This window comes from Rattus rattus, chromosome 1, assembly GCF_011064425.1.
Source record: "Rattus rattus isolate New Zealand chromosome 1, Rrattus_CSIRO_v1, whole genome shotgun sequence".
Classification (NCBI taxonomy): domain Eukaryota; kingdom Metazoa; phylum Chordata; class Mammalia; order Rodentia; family Muridae; genus Rattus; species Rattus rattus.
Genome location: NC_046154.1, coordinates 97,267,069 through 97,281,165, shown reverse-complemented (window position 1 = coordinate 97,281,165; position 14,097 = coordinate 97,267,069). Strand labels below are relative to the sequence as shown.

At 42.7% G+C, this 14,097-nt stretch overlaps 1 protein-coding gene across 1 annotated transcript in view; it reads right to left on the bottom strand.

Moving 5' to 3' along the window:
* Slc44a1 (solute carrier family 44 member 1) overlaps nt 1-14,097 on the bottom strand; it is a 126,785-nt gene that overhangs the window by 65,421 nt on the left and 47,267 nt on the right. The window contains exon 3 of the mRNA XM_032903954.1: nt 7,950-8,092. Within this exon, the coding sequence (XP_032759845.1) occupies nt 7,950-8,092 (143 nt within the window). The remainder of the gene's footprint in view (nt 1-7,949; nt 8,093-14,097) is intronic.

The following is a 14,097-nucleotide window of genomic DNA, read 5'->3' as shown; positions in this document are numbered from 1 at the left end:
GACAGCAGAGTCACAATGGCTAGCACTCACACAGGACGGAGCTGTTGCCATCCATCACTCCTGCGTTTGTCTTCCTCGCTAAAATAGGAGCTCTTCAAGGACAAGGGCTGTGAATGCCTCTGTTGTTAATTTAATACACATAATACACTTTATGTGAAAGAAATAACTTGGAGAAAATTAAATCTAGCCATTGTTCAAGAGCAGCATTAATATTTCCGTGTCATTCTGTAACTGTCTTGTACATTCATACAAGTATCTATAAAATTGGCCTCTGTGCGTTATAAATATTGATTTTTTTCCTTAATAATGTATACGGGCATTCCACATACAGGGGCAGCCCCACCCTTACTTGGGGCTACTGGGTCTCAGACCTGTTCTCCCATCGTAAGCTCCTGAGCCTTGACACATTCCATTGGCTACACTTCCTCCAGCTATAGCATCTTGACTGCATGGTTTTAGGAAGTTCTATTATTTTCGCCAGTTTACAAAAATTTCCATGAAATAAAAGTTAAGTCTATGTAGCTCAAGAGTACATTTTGTTTTAAGTGTAGAATAGAGTTTATTCAGGACATGGGAGGGAGTAGAGACAAAGAAAGGTAAAGAGAAGAGTAGAGAGAGAGACAGAGAAATGGCAGAGAGAAAAAGGGGAAGATGAGGGGGATTAAAACACTTGGAGTTAGACTTGAACTGAGGAGGAGGGAGAGAGAGGGAGAGGAGAGAGAGAGACAGACCAAGAAAAAGAGTTCACCAGTGAATAATTGAATTGAACCAAATGTTCCTTTTCTTCAGCCGTTTAGGCTACTTCCTATTTTATTATCACTAAAAGTAGCTTGTAGCATACAACCACTTTTCAATGAATGTAGGCTAAGGGCTAAGTAAAATAACTAAAATTTTTTAATGTCATTCATTCATTCAATATCTGTAGATGCTTTGTCCATGTGCATGTCTGTACATCAGAAGAGGGCACTGGATCCCAGGGGACTACAGCTATAGATGGCTGTGAACTGCCATGTAGGTGCTGGGAATTAAACTCAGGAGCTCTGGAAGAGCAGTCCTTAACTGCAGAGCCATCTCTCTAGCCCCAAATGAAAAAAATATTTGGCAGTGGTGGGGCAGACCAGATGGAGACATGGTCTCTCTAATAGCTGAGGCTGGCCTGGAACTCACTATGTAACCAGGCTGGCCTGGAACTCACAGAGATCTACATGCCTCTGCCTCCCACTGCTCGGATTAAGGGCTTTGCCACTATGCCCAGTCAGAATTTTCAAGAAAAGTGAACAAAAGCCCTTGGGCACACAACAATCTATGTCAAGCCAAAAGGGAGGAGAAAAGTGCTAGTTCTAGGCACAAAGAGCCTAAGGAGTCTTAAAACACCCTTTTTATCAAATTTTACCTGTATTTTTTTTTTCTTTTTCAAAAGGGCCAAGGATTTTCAGTGAACAAGATTTGAAAACTCTTGATACATTTTCCCCACGAGATGTAAATTACACCAGGCAAAAAGGCACACAACTATAATCCCAGCACTCAGGGGTCTGAGGCAGAGGGACTGTCTGAGGTTAGCTGGCCTATACAGCAAGACTGTCTCAGAAACAAGAGCAACAACCAAAGCATATAACAGATATAATACATGATCTCAAGGTCCCTTGTAAGCAGACATGGCAAGCTGCTGGCTTACAGAGAAAATAAACACAACTAAGAAGATTAAATCCCTTACATTCTGGTGGTCTTCACTCCATTTCCTATAAAATTATGCAAACATTTGAAGAAGGCCCTAATAAGATGTTCCTCCTACTGATGTTCCCGCTGTTAGCCATTCACATACAGTTGCTTCCCCCTCCTCAGACCTCTACCTCCTTGCACCCTGTTAACACAGATTATCTCCAATCTGAGAGGTGTTTAGGGGCCTGTAACAGTAACTTCCTTCAGAGAAAAGATGGAAAGATGAAAATTAGACTTATAAGAAAACATATCTTTAGAACCTATAAAAGAAATCAATACTAGAAAGAAAGATACACTGGGGAAATTTTTTAGAGTAACAAAGCAAGTTGACACTAAGCAAGGTCAGGTAGAGGAAGGAAGGCATAACAGACTACCTCAATCAAAAGAACTAAGAACATGCCCTCCCTTCGCTACACCAAGAGCTGCTGCCCCCTCACCATACTCTTTCCTCTGGGCACCCAGGACATGAGAATGTTTGTTCTGGAAGTACCAAGCCTTCCCCACTAACTTGAACCTCCTCACAGAGGCCAGCGAAGTGAGACCCCTTGTCTCAGCATCTGACGAAAGCTGAAGCATCCTGCTCTGTCCACACTGACACAGAAGGTAAGGGGCATCCTCTACACCAGCACTCCTGTCTTCAGATGTTTCTCTTCCCAGCACTATTCCACCATAAAGCGGTAACACTGACCACTTGGCCATCGCCAGAGATCTAAGCCATAGAGCAGCAGCCTGTAAGGCTTATACCCTTCTCTTTTTAATTATAATGATAGCAATAACTTTCAAATGCACTCTAAGGATACTTATATGCTATAGATCAAAAAATTATGAGCCAAATTAGAACACGTAGGTTTATTTTTGGAGTTGCCAATCAGCTCACCACCCACTCTCTACAATCAAAAGTCTGGCTCTAAGCCCAACCCATGATGTGCAGCACCATCACCATAGCTTAGCTACATGGTTAAGTCACTCTGTTCATGTGCTTGGCACGGCAGGCTGTTATTACACAAATAATCTCACATTTTAAAACCCCATGGTTCTATAACAGATAATCTGCTCTGAACTGACCCAGACTTAGGCTGAAATCTGATTTCATGTCTGTGCAGGAAAGTCTTGGCTTCTTAAGCATGCATCTCAGAAATGAATTTAAATCCATCTGAAGTTGAGGCTTTCCTGGATCTCAAACATGGCAGGGCAGTTCTCTGGGCAACACTGTTACTACAAGAAATACACTATCAGGTGCAAAGTATTACTAGGAGGGGGCGGGGGCATTATAACCAGAAGGGTCAATAATTGATTTTGTTTTACTAGTAAGAAAATTCTCATGGTCATCTTGGCGCCTTAAACATTTGGCTAAAATAAGGCAGATCTGTTCCCCTCTCCCATCTCTCTCCTGACTCTCCTCCTTCTGCCACAGTTACAAGTAAATACTCCCTCATCAAGGAAGAGACATACTCAGATCTGAGAGCTACAAAAACATGTTGCTTCCCCGAAGACACAGTGTAGCAGAGCACCGGATAAAGTCCAAGAGGCCTCTCTTAACCCTGACACTTTTGTTCCTTTCCTTATGAAATTCTCTTTTCCTTGGGTCTGAGTGGGACCTGAAATGTGTGCCTGAGCAGCAGAAAAATGGCACCTGTCACTTCCACAATTGCATCGCAGAGTGTAATTCCCACAGCAAGCAGACTTTCTACAAAGATAGTATTTCTGTAATTATACTACACAGAGGTGTGACTTCCATTGTTCTAGAAGACTTTCCATTGGTTCTGATGGAGTAAACTGCCACCACAGCAACCTACATCTAAACTTCTGAACCATCAGACACTGGCATGACAGATGTGTCTTGCTTTAAGTCACTAAATTTATGATACTGTTACCTAGCAACCGGTAATTAATAGACAGATGAGAAACACAATATAATTAGGGAGCTAACTGAAGTCAATAGAATAACGAGTATGAGACAGGAAAGTTCAGGCAATCACAGTAAAGGAAGCTTACCACAGGGTAGGGTTATTTTGAAACACTTCACAAAAAGGTCAGCTGTGAGCCCTGGCATAAGTGTTTCAAAGATTCAGATAAGCACACAGGCAGAAGCAACAGCACAGAAGTGGAATCAATCAAATGCCAGGGTAATAATGCCACACTGAGGAACAGTGGGAGAGGACTGGTAGGTGAAATGGGTCCAGCTCTCTAAAGGCCTACAAGGGCAGGGGCTGAGTGGGCTCATCTTTGATACTATAGACCACAGCAGGAAAGCAAATGCTCTTCAAGAGGGAAAATGGCAAAATAAAAGCCCCGTTTTCAAGAACTTAATCCTATCACAGTAGAAAGGACAGAGCTGATTACAGATAAGAAGACCAAGAATAGATACGCTAAGCACAATAGTTGTCATGAGAGGCTAACAAGTGGGGGGGAGCGGGCTTCACGCATATTAATAAGCAAAAGTGAGCAAATTAAAGCTATAAAGCATTATTCTGTGGCTTATCAAATTAGTAAAGAATAAGAGCTAATAATGCTGGGTAAGATAAAGCAATCTCAGACACTGCTGGTGGGAATGTAAATGCAACAGTCTTTATGGAAAGCCATTCAACAATATGCATTAATAATCTTAAAATATTCAGACCCTCAAACCCAGTAATTCACTCCTTAGAGTGAGTTTATTTACTCATTCAGCAACCACTGAATGGGATGCCTGCTTCATTCCCGACACTGAGCTGGGCTCTAAGGGGTCAATGCTGAAAACAACAGACCCCACTGCCTTCACAGCATTTAGTAGAGCCGCCCCTTTGATAAATCATATTTTAAAAAAAAGAAAAAAGTACACTTATTTATATTACAGACCACAAGGTGACTGTACTTTTAAATGGTTAGTTAAAATTGTGATAGGTGCCTCTTTTGTAGGTAGACTGTCAGACTCACAGTTTAATTTGTAAATCCAAAGACAGCTTCTCTGTGAAATGACCTTTCCGCTGAGAGACGAAGGATGAGTAGAATTTAGCCACATTAAGAATGGGAAGGGGGAAAAATTCTAATAAAAGAAATAATACTCATGAAAGGATTTTAGAGGATTTGTTGCTGCATTATTCAACAAATGCATGTGAAGGTCAAACAAGGACCAGGCACTGCTATAAGGGCTTGGGCTAGGGTTAGGAGAGAGAGTCCGGGCATCGGCCCATGACACAGGTGTGAGAGTACTGCATCAACAATGGAAGGACCCCAGGTTCAGTGAAGCCAGAGGACAAGGAATGACTACAGACAGAGGCAGCCAGTACACGGACGGGGCAGGAAAAGAGAAGAGGATGGGCTAAGCTAAGGCAGACAGAGAGCGCTATCTTTTCATCCCTAAGTTCAGAAATATAGACTTGCCTGAAAATGAATATCCAAAATTCTACGAGTTCTACAAATCATTACCATCCATAGACAGAAATACTCGGCTGGATTATACTGAACAGGTAACAGTGCAGAGCAGATGAAGTGGGGGCCAAAAGTATGGATGTGGGTGTGGTGGCGCACACCTTCAAATCCCAGCGCTGGGGAGGATAAGGCAGGTAGAGCTCTTAGATTTCAAGGCCATCCTGGTCTACATAGAGAGTTTCAGGCCAGCCAGTGCTACACGGTGAGACCATGTCTCAAAACAAGCAAATAAACAAACAAACGACAAGAAGTTTTAAAAAGCACACAAAAATGCATGTTAAATATGTGTACATGAGTTAAGAAAAAAACTACTTGGAAAACAGTTTTCCCCAGGAATGGCTTTTGACTAAGGTAAATACTCAGAAGAAAGTGACGCTTCCTCAGAAAGATAGATAATTTCTGTTTGCTAGAGGCCAGCATGTATATAAACTGACCAGAAGATCTGGAACCTGCCTTCCCCACCAGCCAGATAAAACACCATGGGGTTAAATATGGAGAGGAGTAACTACATGTCTTACGGTAGATACACGTGCAGAGTCACTAGCATGTCATGCAGCAGGCCGAAGCCTGAACCCTCTCTTTCCTTTGCCCTCAGCTGACAGTCTCATATATTTGGTCCACTTTAACAGCACTGGGGATGTTAACATCTTAGGAGACAGGTGCTACCTAATAAAATAATTTGAAGCTATTCAACTTCTACATAGCCAAAATTGTTTCAAAAAGTCCACCAAGGAGATAGGAGTATTTCTGGTATAAAAACTGACCCAAGGTGTTAATTTCATGAGACGATTCTAAAGACACATGCATGAAAACCGCTGAGACTCATCGTTCACTTCTCTCAAGGAACGCAGGATTAAAGTGGACCCCAGAAAATGGCAGGCTTGAAGACTACCTATAGTTTCATAATCAAACTCAAGTTGTTTAACACTGGGAGAGAGGCTACAGAGTGGAAGACATGGCTTTCAGATGGCATTACAGGCTAACATCTAAACATAATCTAGTCATGCAATCATAATTCGTTAAGTTAGAAATGATTGTAGAGTACTTTATCTAATTGACAAATATGATGGACTGGATGTCATTCGCATATCATACTTTGTAATTTAAATGATTGTTATGGTTTTGTTCAATTTACGTCTGGGAAAAGAGCTTTCATTTTTGTTTTTATCGGACAGAAAAGGTAAGATGCACGGGTGGTTCTGATGCTAAGGTCCTGTTCCCCAATTGGTTCTTGCTCTATCAGTAAAGAAGCCATGGGGTAATTGCTGGGAGGAAGGAATAGGAGGGACTTCTGGGTCCCTACAGGCAAGAGACAGATGCAGGAGAGAAAGAGAAGGGAGAGTTCACCATGATTCAGAGAGAGTGAAGCCAAGCGGCCATGTGAGATCTCAGGCAGAGCGGCCACAGGCCACTTTTACAGGCAGGAAGTTGGGAATATTGAGCTGAGATTAAAGGGAGCTGAGCAACTAAAGCTGAGGACAGACTTAGGGTGCTGAGCTAAGAGTACTGGGGAGGGCACGCTAGCCACGGGAGTTTAATAATGCCCAGCAACTGAGCCAATAAGCCCAGCAACTGAGCCAATAAGGCAAGCTGAAATTGAGCGAAGCGTGTGTCTGTGTTTTTTATCTGTGGATTCAAGGGAATCTGGGTGGGGGCTGGTAGTGCGGCCTGTTCCCAGAGCTTAGGCAGGATAGTAGAAGCCACAGGCATCAAGAAAAGATGCTCATAGGCTGCACTGGATCCACCACTACTCACCAACAACCACACAGCCTTGGTGGTCGCCTTAGCTAAGCCTTTGTTACTCCTGCCTTGCAGAGGGGTAAACACTTGTCAACCGTGAGAAGCTGTGTATATACTCCTTGTTGTTACTTAAAACTTTGTTTATTTGACCTGCATGATCTCTTCTTCATTAGAGAAAGGACTGTCTCTAAGACAGGATAACTAATCAAAGTTCTTCAAGTTCATAAAAATCATTAAATTCATCTTATACAGAGGGGCCCTGAGATTTAACCAACAGAGTCACAAAATCACAAGTTGTTACAATCTACTCTGACATTTCCTAGAAAGTATGACTAATTAACCTTGTTACTGTGCAATTAGTTTTATTTATTCTGAAGACCTGGTTTGACTTGAAATAACATAATTAAGTTTGATGGTATACACACTCACAGTCTAAAAAAGTCATACAGCAGTCATACATACAATGTGCTCCCTGGGTGAAATGTATTTTCCCATTGATATTAGAAATAAAATAATAGTTCATGAAGAATAAGGACAATTAAGGTCAGGAGTTTCATGGCATCCTAAAGATGAATACTGAGAGCCCAAAACAATTATCCCAGTCTGTCAAAGAAGATGTATCTTTTATGGAACAAGAAAGACTTAAATACTTGCATCACAAAATATTACTTTATAACTTTAAGGCTTTAATATCCATTGTCATTCATCTGTCTTACATTAAGTATAGTCTTAATACAGAGAATATTACTTTATTTTCTGGGTTAAGGAGTAGAACATAACCTAAAGGCTGATGGGAAGACACAGCACAAGAGTAACTCTTTCAAATCAAGGCTTTTTTAATCCACTAAAACCACAAGGCGGTCCATTTAACAAGGCAGTTAAATTTGTTTCCTGGAGCATGTATTTGTTAGATGAAAACAGCAGTGATTCAATACCCCATTTTTTTACAAGAACAAACCGCCATATAGAAAGTATATGAAGAGATCCCGCAAGCACTATCTTTAAGGTACAAAGAGAACCATGCTACCCGATTCTTCCCTCCAAGCTTCCAGACGTTCCCCATGCAAGAGTCTACTCACTTCCGGTGGGTGTGGTCCAGGCCACTGTTCGGTATTGCTTCCAGTTTTGCATTTCTCTGCCCACAGATATTTCCATAGCTGTCGTATCCTGACACTAGTCTTGCTGCTGCACCTGTTGCTACTGAAAAGCCACAAATAAATCCCTAGAAGAGAAACAGAAAAAAACACACACAAATAAACCATTTCAACAGCAACAGTCACTATTTCATATGATAATGAGTTTCTTTTGTCTGACGAAGGGAACAAAGAGCTACATTCCCTTAGAGCAAACACTGTTACACTCTTTTCCCAGGTCTGCATAGGAACAGCATGAAGTCCACAGGGGAATACCATTTGCTACTGGAAGAAAACAAATCCCCAATCTTCCACATCTTAGCATTGCCCTTGCACTTTGTGCCATTCATGGCATTGAACACCTGCCCTGAGCTAGGCTGCACACAGGGAATTTATCATACATTCTCTACTTGGCCTGCAGAGGTTAAAGAAGTTAACCAGAGCCACAAAAGCTAGTAAGGAGCATTGTGGAGCATCACAGCCATCTGCAGTCATTCTTTAGCTTACTTGGTCATAAAGGGGATCTATTAAGTGAACAACAAACGATAAATGGGGGTTAAAATCCAGAGAACAACAGTACGTGAGGTTTGAATCGCTATCCCCTCTGCGAGCACAACACCTTTGTCCTTCCTGTAGCAAAGCGGTGTAAGACCCAACTTCAGTCATGAAGCTTGCTCCTAATACTGGAGAGCAGAGGGAGGGTAAGGAGGCACGGGCTTCCGGTACTGCAAAGGTCACTGATTTCATGGGAACGTGCTTTACCCTGGTCCCAGAGGCAAAGGGTAGAGTCTGGGAACTACACTGTGCTGTCTAACGCAGACAGGGGCTGCTTACAGTAAAGCCTGAGAACCAGCAATCCACTACAGCCCACTGGGATTAAGGAGAGCAAGAGCAGTGATCACTGACAATGGCTACTAGGGATGGGGGGTAATGGGACCTAATCATCGAGAGAACCAGTCCCTACTATCTTTAGTCAGGTTAAGAAGGCAGAGTCAGTCACCAGTGATTCTCATCTAAATGACGCTGCTGGATCTCAGGCTGCGGAAGTGCATGCTACAGTCCCACGCAGTTCCTCAGAGGAAAGCATGTTTCCCTTTAACATCCTTACCTAAACTGTCTAAAGAATTCTAACACCTCCTTTATTTCTTGATAGTTCTTCCAACCTTCATTGTGCAGGTAGAGAATGAGAGACGAGAGCACAGCTCTGTTCCACAGAGACTTCTAAAACCCCTGTATGAGATAGTGGACTCAGATCAGAACCCGTGCCCAACCTCCTAGTCTCTGATCACCTTTCTTCCTCAACTGACTCACATGACAAGTGGACATAGAGCATACGCAGCCCCTCAAGCTGGGATAAGTCTCGAATGGCACTACAGCAAGAGCTAAATCAGCAGCTCATATACTGTTATTAGAAACCGGAGCATGTATAGAGAGACTCTGGACTTTGGAGTAACACACTCTTGTGCTATCAGTGGCACATGGACGACTCCATCTTCTATGAGTACGACTTTGCTCAAACTTGCTCAGTTCTCCAAGCCTAAGTTTCCCCTCCCACTAACTGAGATTAAAATCTCTTAACCCAAAGGCTGCTGTACGACATACTAGCGACAATAATGTGAAGGGTGTGTCTCAGTGAACACTAGTGCCTCACCCTCAAAGCAACAGCTGAGTTGCCCGCACTGATCCCAGGGGCAGCTGGCCAGCAGTCATTTGCTTTCACACCCCTGCTGCCCTGTTCCCTCTCCCCTCCTCTATACACTGAGAAAAGCTAAGTCCCACTGTGGACTTCAAGTCAATGCTATGTGAGACTTAGCATACACTTACTATGGGTACCTTTGATCCGAGTACCAACTCACACTCTGCTCTCTTCACCTCTAGCACTGAGCACGTCTATCCTCAGCATGAGATAAGAACTAAAGGAGAAAACCCAGATCCAATCCCTGGTAGCTAAGTGTCTGCTACCTGGCAGCTGACCAATAATACACAGAAGCCGTCAGCAATATATATGAAAGGTAAGTTTGGCCTGCAGAGGCTGACATTGGTACCAAGAAGTGACCAAACCCTCTCACCTATGTCGGAACAAACAAAATTTTGTGAGGTGGGGGGCAAAGAATGAGTAATGATGCCGGTATTTTTGTTATTAGACAAAAATACTTTTGGATCACAATTAAACTTCTTTATCAGTCCAGAGCAGCAAAATGGTCAACCAAAAACTTATGTTTCTCTTTCTTATTTATAGTTTCTTTTTCTTATATTTGATAGGAACATTGTTGCAGATTTCTTTAGATGGTTTCTGGCTTCCCCTCCGGATTGCTTTATAACAGGTCCGTATGTCCCACGGGACGGGCTTCCTACCCTTTACTGTATGCTGCCTCACATCCCTCTGGGGCATGGCTGGGTATAAATCATAAGTGTTACATATGTATACTAAAATGGGACACTGTCACATTCCACACAGGTCATTTAAAGTTCTTAGAAGCTTCCAGAAGCACTAGAGCAGAGTATATAAGAAGCCACAAGGGTGGGATAACAGATAATAAGGGTAAGAAAACCACAACTATTATCCTAAGGACTTCCCACTTGACTCAAGCACTGATGATACAGAACAAGGCCAAGTCTAATTACAATTCCAACATCTTTAAAAAGAAAAACACAAAACCCTAAATAGAGGCAGCGATATAATTTCAGAAGAGAGAGAGAGGAAAAAAAAAAACCCATGGTATGTGAAATTAAAACAGGGTGGAAGAGTTTTCAGGATACATTTGAGTACTTTAATGGCTTTCAGATACAGTACAGATAGAGGAGGGAAAAGGCACCCAGCAGAAGGAAACCACACCATAGAAGTGAATGTTTAGGGGGAGAAAGGCTTGTCGATGTGGAGCAAAACACAACCACTGCTACTAAGGGAGGGAACCATGATGAAAACATTCAGGCCTTTGAAGGGCTTTGGGGACAGCTACCCTGAGGGCATGAAGAGGAGCAGATGGACCACTCACAAAACTGGATGGCTAAAAGCAGATAAAGGCATCGAGCTGAGGGACCAGGGTAGGTGGACAACAAGACGTGGGTGGGTACCAGTTATAAAGGAGAGGAGGACGACTGGCAGAGGAAACCGCTGCTCCCTGTCACAGGGCTAACGTTACTTAAATAAGATTTTTGCATAGACTTGCGCACCATCAGGATACACTTTCTGTCCTGTGTGCGTTTGGTTTTCACACCTACATTTTAACTAAGCAACTGAGCAGAGCAGATGGTCTTCACTAGGTGTGGGGGTGGGGTTCAACAAAATCCTGAGGTGAGGAGGAGGGGGATGTGAATATCCCAAAATAGTGAATGGGGGATGAGTGGCAGTTCATGGCAACACACCCGCTCAGCTCTTTCTCAAATGCCAAGCATCATGGATGGCAATAGGGGTGGGGGCGGTCTCCCCAAAACACACTTTTAAGGCAGTGGGGATAATACTTGGTTTCTGTTCCTCCTCTTCCGAAAATCCTGAAAGTGAGAGGGATATCTGGATCCAGCAGCTAAAGTCAGACTAGAAGGCCTGGCACAAAGGCATACTTATGCAAACAAAGCTTTTGTCAGCACACTGAATTTGCAGATTCCTTTAAAGTTTAATAGAATGCACTGCTCTAAGAGGAAGAAAAATAATGTTTGACAAGTCTCAGAAAGTTCCCTGCAATAAGCATTTTTTTTTTTTTTTTTTTAGTATATGCAAAGGCAAAACATACCATAAAGGAAACCAGAATATTCTTAAAGGAAAAGAAAGCACGGGATGCAGAGGGGTGGAAATCCAAAACTAAGACTCAGTTTCACAGACAGACAGAGGCAGAGAAAGGAAGAAAAGAAAAACAGCAACAAAGCCAGACAAGGAACAGAGAGACCTGATCCTGCCTTTGGCACTAACGTGCCTCAGAAATTGAATTCTCTGGCTTGTGTCCTTAGTAGTTTAGAAGACTGAACTTGAAAAGTTTTCCAAGTTCTTCCACATCCCAAATTCTACAGAAAGGTGGGCGAGGGGGAAAGGGAGGAACTTAAAGGTCTAACTGCAGTGAGAATATAGAATTCGTTTGCTTTACTACAATGTTGGGGGAGGGGTAGATTAAAAATGTATTTAGCTGAACTGTATACTTTAAGACTGTGGAAGATAAGGCCAGCCTGAACTACACAGTAGACCCTGTCCCAAAAGTTAAAAAAAAACAAAACTAAATTGTAAATTATATGCTACATGCCTTTTTTTTTTACCACTATTCTTAAAAAGAATGGATAAGAAATGAACTTAATAAGAACTGGTAGTCACCTGGGCCAAAATCCCCCTGGTAATTTTCTACAGGCTGTCTTTTACTCTGTGATCCTGGCAAAGGACAGATCATCAAACAGGTAACTTCAGCACTGCACTGACTCTCACACATGCTCACCCACAGTTAATATGCCTGGTGGACACTGCATGCCCTGGAACTACACTAAGGCTGGAGAATGAAAAAGGTCCCTAAAGTGGCATCTATACAGCAGCTCCTAAATCCAGCTCAGACTCAGACCTGTCTCCAAAACTCCAACCATGCTTTCAAGATGGTGTATTCTTCGGAAATTTTCCATGTCCCAAAACTACGTTCTCCTTCCACATTTCCCCAGTCACCATGTTTTTCTGCACAACCTGTCTCCATCTAGAGCAACACTGTCTGTAGGCTGCATGTGGAAACTTGAAGTAAGGGTTCTTTGTTCTCTTTCTTGCATGTTTCCCCCTCACCCTAGCTTCCTAAGTCCATGTCAAGAGAGAAGTATCGCCCAAGCTGTTCAGTCAGTCGGACACCAGCTGGAAAATAACTCTGTTCCAAAGCTCATGTCCTAGACAAAAACATCTCCTGTTGGCTCCAGGCAACAAAGTGATTCTACCGAGACCTTCTTCCTCCTGGGACCAAGGCTGCCACTGTAAAATCTTACATCACTTATTGAATATAGCTTTGTCTTGGTTTCCTTAATCAGTAAAATGTGAAATGTGATCAATAGAGTGTACAGTTCTATGTATGAAAGAAATGTGTTTCTATATGTCCAACCCCAACCATGCCTACCTCACAGTATGCAGAGATGACTCATTTGCACTGTGGACAACACTCCTCTTGTTCCTGCCTCTTTGTGGTAAACTCATCTCCCGTCTCTAGTCTCTCTTTTCATACGTATTTCCACAAAAGGGCCAGGCCCTTTAGCTGAACCAAGTCATTTTTACCAAGGAATGGTTTGGGAAGCATAAAATTAGGTGCCTGCTCCTGGTGAACCGTACTAAGAGACTCGTGATAGGGAATCTAAGAGAAATGGGTTAGGCTGTAAACTGAAAGGCTCTACCCAGAATCACTAGAGGAAAAGCCCCAGAGTCACACTGACTTGACTCCTACTGCTGCACATGGTAACCACTGGTAAATGTTCCCATTCCTGCTTACCAGGGTAACCACTGGTAAACGCTACCATTCGTAAAAGTTACTGAGAACAACTGGTAAAAGTTACCACTGGTAAAAATTACTGATTCTACTTACCACAGGTAATGCTACCATTGGTAAAAGTTACCAATCCTACGGACACAGTAACAACTGGTAAATGTTCCCATTGGTAAAAGTTACTGATCCTATTGTTACTGTTACGGCCCTGCTTCTTTCCTCTCTTTTCTTTTTCTCCTTTTTTAAAAGCACTATGTTTTGAGTTTCTCGCCACTTATTTGGGCTGCTGTCCTAGTCTCCGTACAGTGTCTTCCACCTTCCAAGCCACCTTGAACACTAAACTCCACAGCTCCTTCTTTCTGTGACTAGTCAGAGCACTGAGCAGAGTCCCCACCTCGGCTGATCATCAGCACCCAAGAGATCATGACACAATCACTAATGGGTGCTGAGAAGTGAGATCTCTAAATAAAACTTCCAGATGACTCATGTCCAGGGAGAATTGAGAACTACTTGATTGAATGAAACACAGGAATTTGGAAGTGCAGTGTTATGCCAGATATGATGGTAACAGCCCTTAGCAGAAGCAGGATTCCAAGTTCCAGGCCAACAGGGAGCAGACACAGCAGCACATGCCTGTAAACCCAGCATGTAGGAAGCTATGGCTA